Source organism: Gorilla gorilla, chromosome 6, assembly GCF_029281585.2.
Source record: "Gorilla gorilla gorilla isolate KB3781 chromosome 6, NHGRI_mGorGor1-v2.1_pri, whole genome shotgun sequence".
In the NCBI taxonomy this organism is placed as follows: domain Eukaryota; kingdom Metazoa; phylum Chordata; class Mammalia; order Primates; family Hominidae; genus Gorilla; species Gorilla gorilla.
The window spans coordinates 165531075-165546859 of NC_073230.2; the positions used below are offsets into that span (position 1 = coordinate 165531075).

The following is a 15785-nucleotide window of genomic DNA, read 5'->3' on the forward strand; positions in this document are numbered from 1 at the left end:
GAAGGTATGTATGTATTGAAGTTTAAAAATGATAGGGGACCATTACAGCAAGAAGGTAAAGATAGTAATGGTAAGTAGAATAAGTAAAAATGGGAGAACAAAAGAAATATCTATTGATTCACATTGATAAAAATAAATAATTGAGTAAATAAATGATGGAAAAGAAAAATCCCTTATAGTAGAATGAATATAACTCATAAGGATAGTAGACGGGGATAGAAAATCACCTTTGGCAAACACCACAGTAATGATCATCAATACTGAAATTAGGAATGAGAAAAATTTATGTACAGACACAGAATATTGAGGTAGTTTCTCCAGAGATGCAAGTACATGGCAGGGAGAAAAACAGTAACTTCACAATTACTTCAGCTGTACAGTTGTAACGCTTGGCAAGCAGCACCTGAACCAAGTAATCCTAGTTAGGTCAGCAGTAACGCACGGGCCAGCATCATGTGTCTCCTGCTGAAAGGTACAACATCACTTCTGTGGCATTCTTACCAAAATGTATATCTGAATTTAATCATGAGGAAATCTCAGACCAGTCCAAGTGAAAGACATTCCACACAGTTCCTGGCTAGTACTCTTCAAAAGTGTCAAGTCAACAGAAGCAAATGAAGACCTAGCAACTGTTCCAGATTACAGGAGACCCAGGGGACATAGCTGCAAGTGCAATCTGTGATCCTGGATCAGATCCTAGTTCAGAAAAAAGACATCAGTGTGACAGAGAACCAGATCTGCAGAAGGCATGTAGGCTAATTGATAGATTATAGCAACATTAATTTTGTGGTTTTGATCTTTGTACCAGGGTTATATAAAAGGTTAACATTTGGGGTTAAGAACATATGATAATATTTTCTTTTTACAAGTGTGAATATTTATTTAGAATAAGACCAAAACTTGCAACAAATCAGGAATTTCAAAAAAACATGAAATGTATCCCAAAAATCAATAAAAATAGCATAATATTTTGTATTAGTTAGCTTCCTGAAATATCTCTATAATACTTTTTCCATCTCTTTTGATTGCTAGATACTCTTTGATCATATTTTCATGTGACAATAATTCTGTAATGTCATTCTCTATAGAAATAAGTCAGCCTTACCTCCGTCATGGCTGATTGAAATTCTTTATGATAGGTGGGATGCATATAGCATGCAACTTCACACACATTCTTACTGTGTATAGTATTGCTACAAGTTTGTGCCTGTAAATAAAGGCATGCAGATCAATTCCATTTCTTCTAATTAATAAAAGGAGATGTATTATGCACTTATAATTGTAAATGCTGTTTTTAAGGATATTCATTTCCCAGTGCTGCCGCAAGCAATTAGTACAAACTGGGTGGGTTAAAACAAAACAAATGTATCCTCTCAGTGTCCTGGAGGCCAGAAGTCCAAAATGGCGCTGTTGGCAGGGTTCTACAGAAGAATCCTAACTTACCTTTCCCTGGTGGTTCCTGGCATTGCTTAGCTTGTGGCAGCATCACTCCAGTCTCTGCCTCTGACTTCACACAACCTTCTTCTCTACGTGTGATTGTACTCTCCCTTTCCTCTACTTATAAGGATACCATTCATAGGATGTGCAGCCAACTTTAAACCAGTATGACCTCATCTTAACTACATCTGCAAAGACCCTATTTCCAAATAAGGTCAACATCCGGAGGTTCCAGGTGAATAAGAATTTTGAGATGACACAATTCAACCCAGTACATCAAGTATGTCCCTGATAGGGGAGAACTTCCATTTAGATTAGGCATCAATGAGAACGGAATCCTTCACTTACATTTGTTGTCTGGAAGACTTTTTCACAGGATCAAGCTAAGTACTTTTCATACTTTGTTCCTTATCCACTACTCACATATATTACTATGTTGATAGGTACCAGAGGTCTTTTGATAGCTCACAGTGGCTAGGCTATGGTTTGAAAGTTTGTCCCCTCCAAAACTCATGTTGAAATTTCATTTTGTTTTGTTTTTTTGAGATGGAGTCTTGCTCTGTTGCCCAGGCTGGAGTGCAGTGGTGCAATCTTGGCCCACTGCAACCTCTGCCTTCCGGGTTCAAGTGATTCTCATGCCTCAGCCTCCCAAGTAGCTGGAATTACAGGTGTGTGCCACCACACCCAGCTAATTTTTGTAGTTTTAGTAGAGATGGGGTTTTGCCATGTTGGCCAGGCTGGTCTTAAACTCCTGACCTCAGGTGATCCACCCACCTCAGCCTCCCAAAGTGTTGGGATTAAAGGCATGAGTCACCATGCCTGGCCTGTTTTTTTTTATTTTTTGTTTGTTTGTTTTTTGTGTGTTTCTTCTTTTTTATTTATTTTTATTTCAATAGCTTTTGTGGTACAAGTGGTTTTTGGTTACATGGATGAATTATATAGTGGTGAATTCTGAGATTTTAGTGCCACCACCAGAGTAGCCTACCCTGTACCTAACATGCATTTTTTTTATCGCACACCCCTCCCACCCTCCGCCTCCTGAGTCTCCAGTGTCCATTATACCACTCTGTATGCCTTTGTATACTCGTATCTTAGCTTCCACTTATAAGTGAGAACATACAACATGAGTTACTTCACTTGGAATAATGACCTCCAGTTCCATCCAAGCTGCTGCAAAAGACATTTTTTCATTCATTTTTGCGGCTGAGTAGTATTCCATGGTGTATATATACCACATTTTCTTTATCCACTCATTGGTTCATGGGCACTTAGGTTGGTTCCGTATCTTTGCAGTTGTGAATTGGGCTGCAATAAACATACGTATGCATGCATCTTTTTCATATAATGACTTCTTTTCCTTTGGGTAGACACCCAGTAGTGGGATTGCTGGATCGAGGGATAGATCCACTTTTAGTTATTCAAGGAGTCTTCATACTGTTTTCCATAGAAGTTGTACTAATTTACATTCCCACCAGCAGTGTATAAGCGTTCTCCTTGCACCACATCAACGCCAACATCTGTTGTTTTGTGACTTTTTAGTAATGGTCATTCTTGCAGGAATGAGGTGGTATCTCACTGTGGTTTTAATTTGCATTTCCCTGATGACGAGTGACGACCATTTTTTCGTGTTTGTTGGCCATCTGCAGATCTTCTTTTGGGAAATATCTGTTCGTATCATTTGCCCTCTTTTTGATGGGATTATTTGTTTTTTTTTTTCTTGCTGATTTGTTTGAGTTCCTCGTAGGTTCTGGATACTAGTCCTTTGCTGAGAATTCTTCATACTGTTTTTACAACCTTTTGTAAATCTGAAATTATTTTAAACTGAAAAGTTAGAAATATGATTTTTTATTGATAGGCGTGGAAAATAGGTTTGGTTGAGGATGGCGTGTCTTGGCTCAGGTCAGATGGATCTGGAGGTGCTGGAAGATCTGTGTGTTGGAGTCACACAAGGTGGAGGGGACCTGTTTTCACAGCGACGCCAGGGGAGATATTTGATACTGTCCTCCTCTGAACTTCTGCTAACAAGCTTGTTGTCTTCTAGAAAACAGCATGGCTCATGAACATGTTGAGACTTGGAATAATGTCATACAGTAGTTTAGTGAAGATCTTCTGTTGTACCTGTGTGGTTTATGTAGATGACCAAATAGTTTCATCATGATCAATCTTAAGAGTTTTATCAGGAAAAATTTAAATTAGATATAAAGAGGAACGTCCCAATTTGGAAAATAAGTAAAGTTATTAAGGAAAATAGATGAGACCTTTTTTCAGGACCTCTTTATGGAAAAAATCTTGATTGTGCGTATTAGTTACTAATGACATTGAACCATATGCTCTTTACTATCTATACGTAATATTCCACTTGGATTTCTGTCTTTTCTTGCTGATTTACTGGAGTTCTTTGCATATTCTACATAGTAATCTCTTGTTGATTTAGCCACTGAAAATATCTTCTGTTCTTTTACCATCTTTTAAATTATATCTATTGTTTTATATTGAATACAATTTTCATTCTGATTAATGTTAAATCCATTGTTTTGTTTTGTTTTGTTTTTTTCACTTTATTGCTGTTTGGGAGAGACTTTAGATATACTTCACCATTCTGAGAGTGCAAAGATTTTTCTACATTTTCTTTATTTACCTTTAATCTTTTACCTTTCACATTTAGATGTCACCACAGTTTGTTTTGCTTATGATACTGGGAAAATCGACGAGATTAAAGCTGTTTTGTTCTCTCCTTCCAAGGCTTCTGCTTCTATGTCAGTATTGCACTGTTTTGATTAATAGAGTCTTGCAATATGTCTTAATAGCTGCTAGGAAAAGACGTTTCCTCTTTTTTTTTCCCTAAAACTGCCTCATTTTCTACATAAAATTCTGCTGGAGATTTTTTTTGAACTGGATTTGTAGATGGGGGAAATACCGTATTTACAGTGTTATCTGATCCACAAATATGGTGGCATCTCACACCATTTAGGTCTTTTTGTCTCCAATTCTTAGGGGTTTTCTGAGTAAGTCAGTTGATCTCTGCAGTGATTCTTACTGTCTGTGCCTCTCTACTTTTATGCCCCTTCTTTTTTTTCCCTGCTTTTGTTTTTAATCCGGCCAGGATCTCCTGAGCTGTGGTGAATACAAGTAGTAATACCTAGCATTTCTGTCTCGTTCCTGAGCCTAACACGTTTCATTTACCTACTTATGTGATGTTTTCCCTTTGTTTATTGTTGTTTTGTGTTGTTTGTTGGCCTTTATCTAATTATAAAATTTCCCTTTTAGCAAGTTGCTACAGGTTTTTAAACTCATTAATAGGTGTACTTTTTTAAATGCTTTCTTTCCTGCAACTTTTTAGATGAGCGTGTTTGTTGTGGGTTTTCTCGAGTTTGTTTGTGCCGTAAATTACAGTGACGGACTCTGATGTTGAATCTTCGTGCATAGCTTGAATAAACCCTACTTGCCCACGGTGTTTTTCACATTCACTGTTGCATTCTGATAACTAATTCTCGTTTACGATGTTTGACGTTTAACCATGGATTACCCTGGACTATGATTGTCCTTGTCTGGTTTTATTATCAAAGCCATATAAGCTTCACCAAATAAGTTGGGCAGTGTTCCCTCTTTTTCAGGATTCTGGAATAACAGAAAATAGGGATGATATGTTCCTTAAAAGTTTGGGGAAGCTCACTTGTAAAATCATCTGGCCCTGAGGCTCTTTTTTTCCTTTAAGCGGGGTGAGGAGAGGTGATGGGTTAGGATGCATTTGGCTGCAAATATACAAGCAACACACTGAAAGTGATGTAAACCTTAATGGTGTGTGTCATTGTTCACAGCAGTTCTGGTTTGGTGGCTTATTGATGTTTGCCGGGACCAGCCTCCTTGCGGTGCTGCCGTCGGGAGGTGCTGCCCCGTGCGTGGACACAAGAGGGTGCACAGCCCCAGGGTCAGTCCTCAACAACAAGGGAGGAGCTGGAAAGGCAGGGGAGAAAGCTCCCAAAAGACCTTCCTTCCGCTTCACCTGAGATGGTCACATGCCCATTGATAGCCTAAAAATTGGCAAAGGGTAGCAAGACTTCCACGACATGCTTAGATCCATCAAGAGACCTCTGTGAGGCTGAGCCCATTTCCACTGACGCGCAGTGGGGTTCTAAAGGCAAGATGGACACTGGACGTGCTATTGATTTTAAACATTATTACATTGTGGCCAGAGAGCACAGCAGTTTGCTGAAATCTGTCAATACAATTTACCTATTCTCCCTCCCGTTCTAAGGTCTTGATTAGTTTATAAATATAAGGCCAGGTTTGCATGATGGGGAGATGTGGATGTTTGAAGTTGAGGCAGTTGACATTGACCATAGCAGAGTCTGGATTGTACAGCAAGTGCCCACCCAAGTCTAAGAGGAAGGGTGGTGCTGGGGGCCCTGTCTCTCCCTGCTCCCACACCTTGAGCCAAAGGCAAACAGCTGGCCTGAGGCAGCGCCCCTCCTCCGCAACCTCAGTCTCAGCCTCTTCAGTCTTACTGTTCATTTGTTTCTCTGCAGGCCAGGTGCTCTCTCACTAATGGCCATCTGCACATCCTTTTCCTCCATCTAGAAAACCTCCCCCTTCACCTGCTGCTGTTACTCTTAACCCTGCAGGTCTCCATTTAATGCCACTTTGGTCAAGTAACCTTCTCTGGGGTCACAGCCCCATGCATCCTGCACACCATTCTCCATAGCGTTCATCACACTTGTAGCTGCTTGATTCTTATCAGAAGATCCATGGGCATAGTTTTAGAAGTAAAATTGTTCTATGAGGATTATAACAGAAAGTGTAGCATTCCCCTGACCCATTTTGGGCATTACTCTAAGGCAGCCATTTTCAAATCCTTTGGTTCATCCTTCTGGTATTATTTTTAGTATTTCTTTTTTTTTTTTTTTTGACACACAGTCCTGCTCTGATGCCCAGGCTGGAGTGCGGTGGCACAATCTCAGCTCGCTGCAACCTCCACCTCCCGGGTTCAAGCGATTCTCGTGCCTCAGCCTCCTGAGTAGCTGGGATTACAGGTGTGCACCACCACACCTGGCTAATTTTTGTATTTTTAGTAGAGACGGGGTTTCACCATGTTGGCCAGGCTGGTCTCGAACTCCTGACTTCAGGTGATCCACCCACCTCGGCCTCCCAAAGTGCTGAGATTACAGGCATGAGCCACCATGCCCAGCCATATTTTTAATAATTCTAAATAACATGTCTATGCTGCTGTTTTGTTAATTTTCAGTTCTGGATATCTCTTCTTACTGCAGAAGATCGAGATTTAGCATATTGTTTTCATAACTTGTGGTTAGACTAATAACATTCAGTGTTTACTCTGTTACAATTCCGTGACTTCACTCACAGCTGAGCAATGTGGTGTTCTATATTACAGTTTCCTTCTCAGACATTTTTCTATTCTACCTGAAGTTATGTCTTATTTTTTCACATTTTAGTTTCCTCTATCATCACTCATCACTGATTCATCCCTAAAATCTCCTCCAGAAATACATTATCTCAATACATTAAAATATACCAGGGCACTTTATCAATGGGGACGTTGCTTCTGGAATCCTCCGTGGTCCCCTCCCCCGGCCCCTCCCCGGGCTCCCTCTTGAGCAGCATCCCGGGACCCCAGGCTCTCTCCTTGGATTCTGTCTCCCTGGACCTCATGGCGGCCTCCTCCTTGGTTTCTTCCCTCGTGGTGGCGACGCTTCTCTGTCAGTAGCTCCCTGGAGGAGTGCGGAGGAGACCCACGCAGAAGCTCACATGTGTAACAATGTCTTTGCTCTTTTCTCACATTTGATTGATAGCTAATAAGGAATCTTGATATGGAAATCTTTCCTTCCTCCGAATTTTGAAGGAATTGTCTTCTCCTGTCTGTTGTGCTGTGGATGAGTCTGATGCAGTTCTGATTCCTGATCCTTTTTTGAGGCCTGTTTTTTTGAGTCTGCTTTCTGTCTCCGAGATTCTCACAGTGACGGGATTCGATGTTCTGAGTACTTACTGGGCCCTCTCAAACCAGAAGCTCATGTCCTTTGCTTCTGGGAGATGTTTTGGACTATTTTCTTTAAAATTTTTACTCCCCATTTTCCATGTTTTCTTTCTAAAATGCCAGTTTTTCAGATGTCACAACAACACCTAGACCGGTCCCTTGATTTTCTTATTTTCTGTCTCCTGATATATGTTTTTCTGTGAGATTACAGTCACGTGCCACATAGCAATGTTTCAATCAACAATAAACCACAGTGGTCCCATAAAATTATAATGGAGTTGAAAAATTCCTACCACTTCGTGACGTCTTGATGACTCTGACCCTGTGTTGGCCTAGGCTAATATGTGTGTTTGTGTCTTAGTTTTTAACAAAAAAGTTAAAAAAAAAAAAAGATTTGAGAAATAGAAAAAGCTTATAGAATAAGGATATAAAGAAAGAAAATATTTTGTATTAACTGAAAAATTAGCTGAGCATGGTACTGTGTGCCTTTGGTCCCAGCTCCTCAGGAGGCTGAGGTGGGAGGATAGCTTGAGCCGAGGAGACACAGCCTGCAGTGAGCCGTGACCACATCACTACATGCTAGCCTGGACAACATACTGTTTTAAGCTAAATGTTATTGTAAAAGAGTCAAAAAGTTAAAAAATTTAAAAGTTTAGAGAGTAAAAAAGTTATAGGAAGCTAACTTTAATTTATTATTAAAGAAAATATATTTTTATAAATTTAGTGTAGCGTAAGTGTAGACTGTTTATGAAGTCTACAGTGGTGTACAGTCATGTCCTAGGCCTTCACACTCACTCAGCACTTACTCACTGACTCCCCCAGAGCAACTTCCAGGCCTGCAAGCTCCATTCATGGTGAGTGCCCTACACAGGTACACCATTTTTAATCTTTTATACATATTTTTACTGTACCTTTTCCGTGTTTGGATGCACAGATCCTTACCATTGTGTTACAGTTACCTGCAGTATTCAGTACAGTAACATGCTGTGCAGGTGTGTAGTCTAATCAGCTGTACCGTGTAGCTTTGGTGTGTGGTGGGCTGTACCAGCTAAGCATGTGTACATATGCTGTGATGTTAGCAAGATGACGAAATCGCCTAACAGCACATTTCTTAACAACAATCGCCCGTTGTTAAGCATCTCAGGACTGTATCTTAGCTTTCTCTTCCAGCCTTTCAGTGGACGTTCACATTTCTACTCTAAAAGCCCAAGAGCTCTTTCTGTACTCAAAAGTGTCCCTTCATAGTTTTCTGTCATGTTTTGTCGATGTAACATTTTGTCTTCTGTTTCTGAAGATACCCTTGTAGGTCGATGCTTTTTTATGTATTGACCCGTCTTTGGGGTGCGGGGAGGTGGCGGAAGGTGAACTTTGCTTCCTGCATTTTGCCTGAGGATGTTGCAGTTGCTTTTTCAAAGTGAGTGTTTCCCACCGCACTATCAGCTCGATGCCGAGACAGCACATGGTGGGTACCCACGTGTTATTGAAATAAGAACTTTATTCTGACCGTGATGATACGTCATAGGAAGTTTTTAGCAGGGGAGGTGCAGACTGATGTAGAGGCCACTGGTGGCAGAGCAAGGTGAGCCGGGAGAGGCAGTGCTGAAGGCTGAGGGCTGAGGCAGGTGAGAACTGGGAGAACCTTGGGCCAATACGTGTGAACAATGAGTATTCCTCAGTTTTTCTTTCATAAACTTGGAGATCACTCCTGCTTGCCTTATTGAGTTATTGGGAAATGAAATAAGATATGGGAAATGCTTTGTAAATAAAAAATAAATGTATTGAAAATGTCAGGTATTATTACTACTGACTTTTGCACCCTCATAGAAAAACGGCATCCTATATACAGTCCACCATTTGTATCTGTGGGTTTGGCATCCACAGATTCAACCAGCCACAGATCAAAATTTTAATAAATGAATAAAAAATAACAATACAACAATATAATAAAAATAATACAGATTAAAAACAATATAGTATAACAGCTATTTACATAGCACTTGCATTAGGAATTATTGGTAATCGAGATGACTGGCAGTATACAGGAGGATGTGCATGGGTTGTATGCAAATACTCCACCATCTTCTATCAGGGACTTGAGCATCCTTGGAATGTCCTGGAACACATTCCCTGTGGATACCAATGGACAGCTTCTATTGTGAAATGAAGTATGTGATCTATATGTAGTTCTTTAATCTTTGTTTGCAAATGGTGTCATTAAAGTTATAGGTGGGTGCCATATGCTAAAAGACACTCTAACTCCTGTCCTGTGCTGTCTTACTTTAGCACAGAAGTTGGGCCTCATTGGGCCTCCACCACCTCCACTGTCATCAGATGAATGGGAGAAGGTGAAACAGCGCTCCCTCCTGCAAGGGGACTCCGTGCAACCATGCCCCATCTGTAAAGAAGAATTCGAGCTTCGTCCTCAGGTGTTTAGCATACGAGGGTGAGCTAGAGAGCTCCTGGGCTGTTTCCTAGGGACGAGGCCCAGAGCTGGAGCCTAAGATTCCAAGCTTCCTTTTTCCAGTTTCATCCTCCTGTGTGAGCCTCACACACTTCCATTTTGTTTTCCATTAATTAAAGTGTGTGAAGAGCTAAACACCCTCATTAAATAGTTTTGTTTGTTTACTAACTGGTACTCTCAAGTACTAAAGTTTGTACAAAAGGAATGTTTCCGTTCAACAGGCCCCATGCAGCTGTGCAGACAACTGGGGGGCTTCCCAGGAGCAGCTGTGTCCCAGCGCGGGAAGGATGAAAGCAGAGGGACTCTTAAGTGGTTTTGTGATTTGAGTCAGAAAAGAAAAAAAAAACTGTGCTTGAATGTCTCCAAAGAATTTGTGAGAGAATCTTTAAGAAAAGTAAAATCTTTTAATGATTTTTATTCATGAAACTTTACCATAGTAAGACTGATGATACTACTCTGGGTTAACAGATAATATACACGCACACACACACACACACACACACACACACACACAGAGAGAGAGAGAGAATGCATATATATATAGAGAGAGAGAGAGAGAGAATGCCTACAGGGTTTTTTCTATACATATTTTGTCTGCCTAACTAAACTGTTGTCCCCTGAAGTTGGGGACACTTAGATTTATCAGAAGTGTGTGCGTGCACGTGCGTGCGTGGTTGCCCTGTAACAATTTCCCACGCGGTGTGGCATTACGCTTCCTGCATAGCAGGCCCTCAGAGATTTGCTGAGAAAACACAGCAAATACAGTTAAAATCAGCCTTGGAGTTTGTAGCCTAGGAACCCAGGCTTATTACAGTCTGGGCAAATGAACTCTGAGTCTTCGTTGAATTTGAGTAGGTTTCATCAGCAAGAAAGCTCACAACAGTTACACTTCTATTCACTAATTTGAATTCATAAGTTACTTTAGACATACTTACTATATTCCAGTTCTCTATCAGGACCTAATCTTACATATGTGAAAGTTGGGTATTTTGGACAGATTTTAGCCCTGAAACCACAAATTGTCTAGGATAATTTAGTAATTTAATGTAGCAAAACTGTGAATAAAGCCAGAGGGTGTCTTTCTGGCTAAGCAACCTCTTTCTTACTTATACTAAAATATCCAACCCGAGTGTCTGTATGAAGAATGAAAAGTGAAAGTTAGTATCTTATGGGGATCAGGGTGTACCCTGCCCAACATTTCTTTCTGATTTTTATAAATTTCTCACTAAATTCCATTATTTTTATTTGGTTTTGATATAAGACCTATCCTGTATATTTTGCATTTCCAGTGATCGTTTCCATGTTCAGATTTTTCCTTAGTTATAAACAATAGTTGGCATTTTTATAACATTTAGTGATTTCAGAGGGCCTTCAATTAATTTTGTATAGTAGGCATTCTGCCCATTTAGCAGATGAGGAAATAAAAAACAATTCAAATGATTCATAGTAGGCCAACTCAGAAAGTATGAGAGTCCTGCTGGAATCCAATCCTAACTTCTAGGCCATTTTTAGTGTGTTTTCCACTACTTAATCCTTGATTTTTGTTACATCAGAGAATTTTTGCCAATAACAAATATTTGGGGACACTTAAAAAGATAACACTTTAATATACTGAAGTCTAATATTGCTCAGTATAGATAGAATATATGTTGATAAAACACTGAAAAGTATTCTATAAAGAATGAATTAAGTATAGAAAAGATTGCTATTAAATGGTGGTAATGAAAAAGGACCCTATTACTGAGTTTATTCAATTCAGACTTACTCTTGGCAATAAGTTTCAAGAAAAGGTTTTACAACTTTCTGAGTTCTACTTATTTCTGTATTTCTTCCATTTAAGAAGAAAAGCATACATTGAGTGAAGGCAGGTGGGATTCACTTTAAAAACTGTTAAGTTTTCCCCACGCAGGCATCCTGGGCCGGCTGAGATTGAAACCTCACCCAGGAGTGCCCCAGACTGTGGTCACCCAAGTCAGATTCTTGACAAAAAGGGAAAACCCTTCGCCTGCCCCCACCGCTTTCCTCAGTCTCACAAGTTTCCCCTGCTTTCCTCCCCGTTGCTGAAAGCAGCCCCTCCCAAGGGAAGCAGGAGCCTGGCCTTTGTGTGGCAGCCTGCAGGGCCTGGCGCTGGTGGGCTGGCAGCTCTGTCCCTTCTACTAAGTACCCACTGCCTTCTTCTTCATTTGGTCTAAGCTTCAGTCTTTTGTCACAGCCCAGTATATCACTGTTTAGTGGGGAATTTGGGTCACCGAAAGGTGAAGTTTTCTTGTGAGCACACTTTCCCTGCATTTAAAAAAGAAAAAAGACTCCATGATTTGTTGCTATTTAAATTTAAGACTGTCAGAATTATATCTCAGTAGAGCTATGATTTCACAAAAATTGGGGGGCATAACTGAGCTGAACAAAGACATAAATGGTATTTACTTAAAATTTCCCTGGCCTCACTGGACAGGCCCCCCTCCTCACCCCTCCAGTTTGCAGTTAGTGCCCGCATCTAAGGGAAACTTTCATTTTGTCATTGTTTCGCTCTTAAGTATACACTCATTTTAATAGTTAAATATCAAAGTTCATGTGTTTATTTGATATTTCAGATCATGAATTTTTGTTATTTAGAGTATATACTTGTGCTGTGCTAAACAAACAATAAATAGTATAAATATCAAAGTCATTAATTTGCTTTTTTAAAGAAATAATACAGCTTACCTTCTAAGCATTCAGGATTTTAACTGTTGGATACATGCTGCTTCTCTTTTGTAAACTTCAACGTTGTTCTGTTTCCTCATGAACAGGTGCTGCTTTCATGCTCCCATGTGTTCCACAAAGTAAGTCCACCCCTCACGCCTGCCCAGGTGCTGCACACGTCGCTCTTACAGTGCAGAGAAACCGTAGTCATTTTCAAGGCTCCTAAGGAGAGCCATTTATTTTATTCATCACCACCATCTATAGTTAAAGAAACATGACTGTAGGCTACAGTACAATTCATCCTATTTTGAAAATCATGAGTTTTGTGACAAAAGAACCACAAATGTTTATGTAACAGATTGTTGTCAGTAATGCATGTCAAAGTGACAGCTAAATTCACATGATCGATCTGCATGTGGCCCCATACACACACGTGACTCACCTTTGTGCTAGTGGATTTCAGAAGTTTTTGATGTCTCTGCATGTATATTCTTGTAAGAAATCATTTTTGGAACAGGTTTCGTGAGGAAGGTGGTAGCACCTGATGAAACCTCCTCACTTTATAACCTAAATTGGGCTAAGTCTCATAGTTATGGGAGAAAAGAACACTATAATTAGAACACTAACATTGGAAGTAAAAACGTTGTTTGTAAGTAATTACTTGTAAAATTTTAAGTGAAATGTTTTTCTTCAGGCATGTCTTCAGGCTTTTGAAAAGTTCACAAATAAGAAAACCTGTCCTCTCTGTAGAAAGAACCAGTATCAAACCCGAGTGATACACGATGGGGCCCGCCTGTTCAGAATCAAGTGTGTGACCAGGTGAGGACGCCAGGCCCGTTTGGCGCTAAGCAGACACAGATCAGGCTATGACAACTAACTTGTTTTTTGAATAGTGGGATTTTCTCTCTCTTCTTGGCCACCATAATTTCCCCAGGGCCTTGTACAGCACAGGGCTTATAACAACTACTGAAGTATTGGTTGACACAGAGTCATCATAAATTAGTCATTTTCAAATATCTGTGTTTTAGAATCCAAGCCTACTGGAGAGGGTATGTTGTTAGAAAGTGGTACAGAAACCTGAGGAAAACAGTACCTCCCACAGATGCCAAGTTAAGAAAAAAATTCTTTGAAAAAAAGGTAGGTAAAGATCATTATGTTCTCCAGATATGGTCTCCGTGCGGGTGATTCACTTGGGGTCAGGAAGGCTAACAGAGGTGGTAAAACTTTGAGACTTCCTTCACTTTGAGGGCTTTTTAAAAATGGTTGAGATGCTGCTAAAAATCCTGTTTAACTTTAGTTGGCTTTCCAACCTACATGTTAAAATACTTCTAGACTTTCTTTTCTAGTTAAATCATAAAATTAGGTTAAATCAAAGCAACTTCTGTTTGGCCATTTTGTGCTAATTGTTTAAATAAACTTATCTCTTCAGACACAAGACTGGAAACCAGCTTAATTTTTCCCATCTCCTGGGCTATGTGTAAATGAAGACATCTGCTGCACATCTCATAGTAATGAAAATAGAAGCTGCCTATAAAAATAAAGCCCCCACATGCTACCATTGTATTGAGTACCTCGTGGGGTCATCACAATGAGCTTTAGAGCTAACTTCCATGTCTACCCTTCCTCTTAACCACTATTTATGTTTTAGTTTTACTTTTGGGGGACTTATTTAACAATTTCCCATTCCTTGTCCCCATATGAAAAGGACAGTCCTACCCCATCAGCCTGTGGCTTCAGGCAAACAGCAGCAGCTCCAAGGCTGTCATATGAAAGCCATCACTTCTTCCTGGCAGTGTTGGCCTGAGAAGAGCTGTAGCATTTATAATGGCCCAGCACACAGTAGGTGCTGGAAATTCTGTATTTATTATCACTATTAACTCATTTCCTAGAATATGGAGATGAGTTACTGTGTGTTCTGTTCCTGAGAGCAGTCTCTCTCATCTTCAGAGATCATTCATCTCGGGTGTTCATTCTCAATTTGGTAAAGGACCGCCATGCACGATTGCGTCATCCTTCCTTTACATTCTTTCCAGTTTTTTATCTTCAGTCGTTGACAGTCAGTTGTGTTCTCTGGGCTACTCTTAGTAATTTCTAATATGTCATAGTAGGTTGTCTCTTAGATCAGAAGTGACTTTTTGTCACCTCTTATAAAATTTTAATTACAGATTTGATAGTCATTTTACCTTACATATATAAATATTTTTCATGTGCACACATCATTTTATAAGAACTCTTGACGATAAAGGCCCACTGAAAGTGTTGGTGGTCTCAGCCCATTGAACTGGACGAGAACTGGCCCAGGTTGCTGGAAACAAGTGAAGCAACCATTACAATGTGCCTTGTGTTATCTTGTAAAGTAGCCAGTGAAGGTTCAGTTTCAGCGTTCAGTGCTCAGGTGTTCAAATGCTGCAGCCTTCAGCTTCATGGAAAAAGGAAACGAAAAATAACAAAAAGCAAGTGACCAAGAGCAGTCGGGGCAGGGAGACCTGATCAAACAAGTTCCTCAGTTTCTAATTCAGTGTCTCCCACAGAGGGATGGAACTTTACAAGGCAGATTCATAGCTCTGTCCCACTGGACGTTGGGTCCGCTGCCCTGTGGCCATCCCACCTCCCCACAAATACTGTTTTTTGTTTTATCCCTGGTTCATCCCAACTGCTGCCTCCTCGTCCTGAGCCCTCATCGCTCTGAACACCCCGCTCTGATCCCCGTGTCTGCTTTTCTGAGCACACTCATGCCCGCCCCCGCATGTCCTGCCCGTTCCTACTGGTTCCCTCTGCCTTGCTTAAAATGTGCCAGTTTTTCAAAGCCTAGTTGAAGCTTTCTTCCAATTTCTTTGGTCTTCTCTAAACCTCTATTGTATGTTTAAACAATACCATCTAAGAGATCAAGAAGAACAGAAGTATGAATGATATTCTAGCTTATATATTACAAATGTGGTTTTTCCTTTGGGGCTTTTAAGATGATCTCAGATGATTTCAATAGCAAATTCACTTAAGCTGAATATCTGTGAAGAAACTGATAAGTAAAACTGATTTTTTATTTTTTGCAGGGGTGGTAGTTGAGAACAAACTGTATAAGTTGTTTTTTATTTTTATTTAGAGACAGGGTTTCATTATATTGCCCAGGCTGGCCTCAAATTCCTGGGCTGAAGCAAACCTCCCACCTCAGCCTCCCAGTTAGCTGGGATTATAGGCAAGAGCCATAGGCTAGGGCAG

At 40.2% G+C, this 15785-nt stretch overlaps 1 protein-coding gene across 11 annotated transcripts in view; it reads left to right on the forward strand.

The window, feature by feature from the left end:
- Window positions 1-15785, forward strand: part of RNF32 (ring finger protein 32) — a 37198-nt gene that overhangs the window by 4722 nt on the left and 16691 nt on the right. For 8 of the 11 annotated variants that reach the window (XM_019031358.3, XM_031012972.3, XM_019031359.4 and 5 more), the window contains exons 4-7: window positions 9710-9852; window positions 12677-12709; window positions 13264-13388; window positions 13598-13706. In XM_019031358.3, coding sequence (XP_018886903.3) covers window positions 9710-9852; window positions 12677-12709; window positions 13264-13388; window positions 13598-13706 — 410 coding nt within the window. Of the gene's footprint in view, window positions 1-9709; window positions 9853-12676; window positions 12710-13263; window positions 13389-13597; window positions 13707-13998; window positions 14130-15785 lie in introns of those variants that run through there. The other 3 variants (XM_055347400.2, XM_031012973.3, XM_055347399.2) reach the window with 1 other exon arrangement.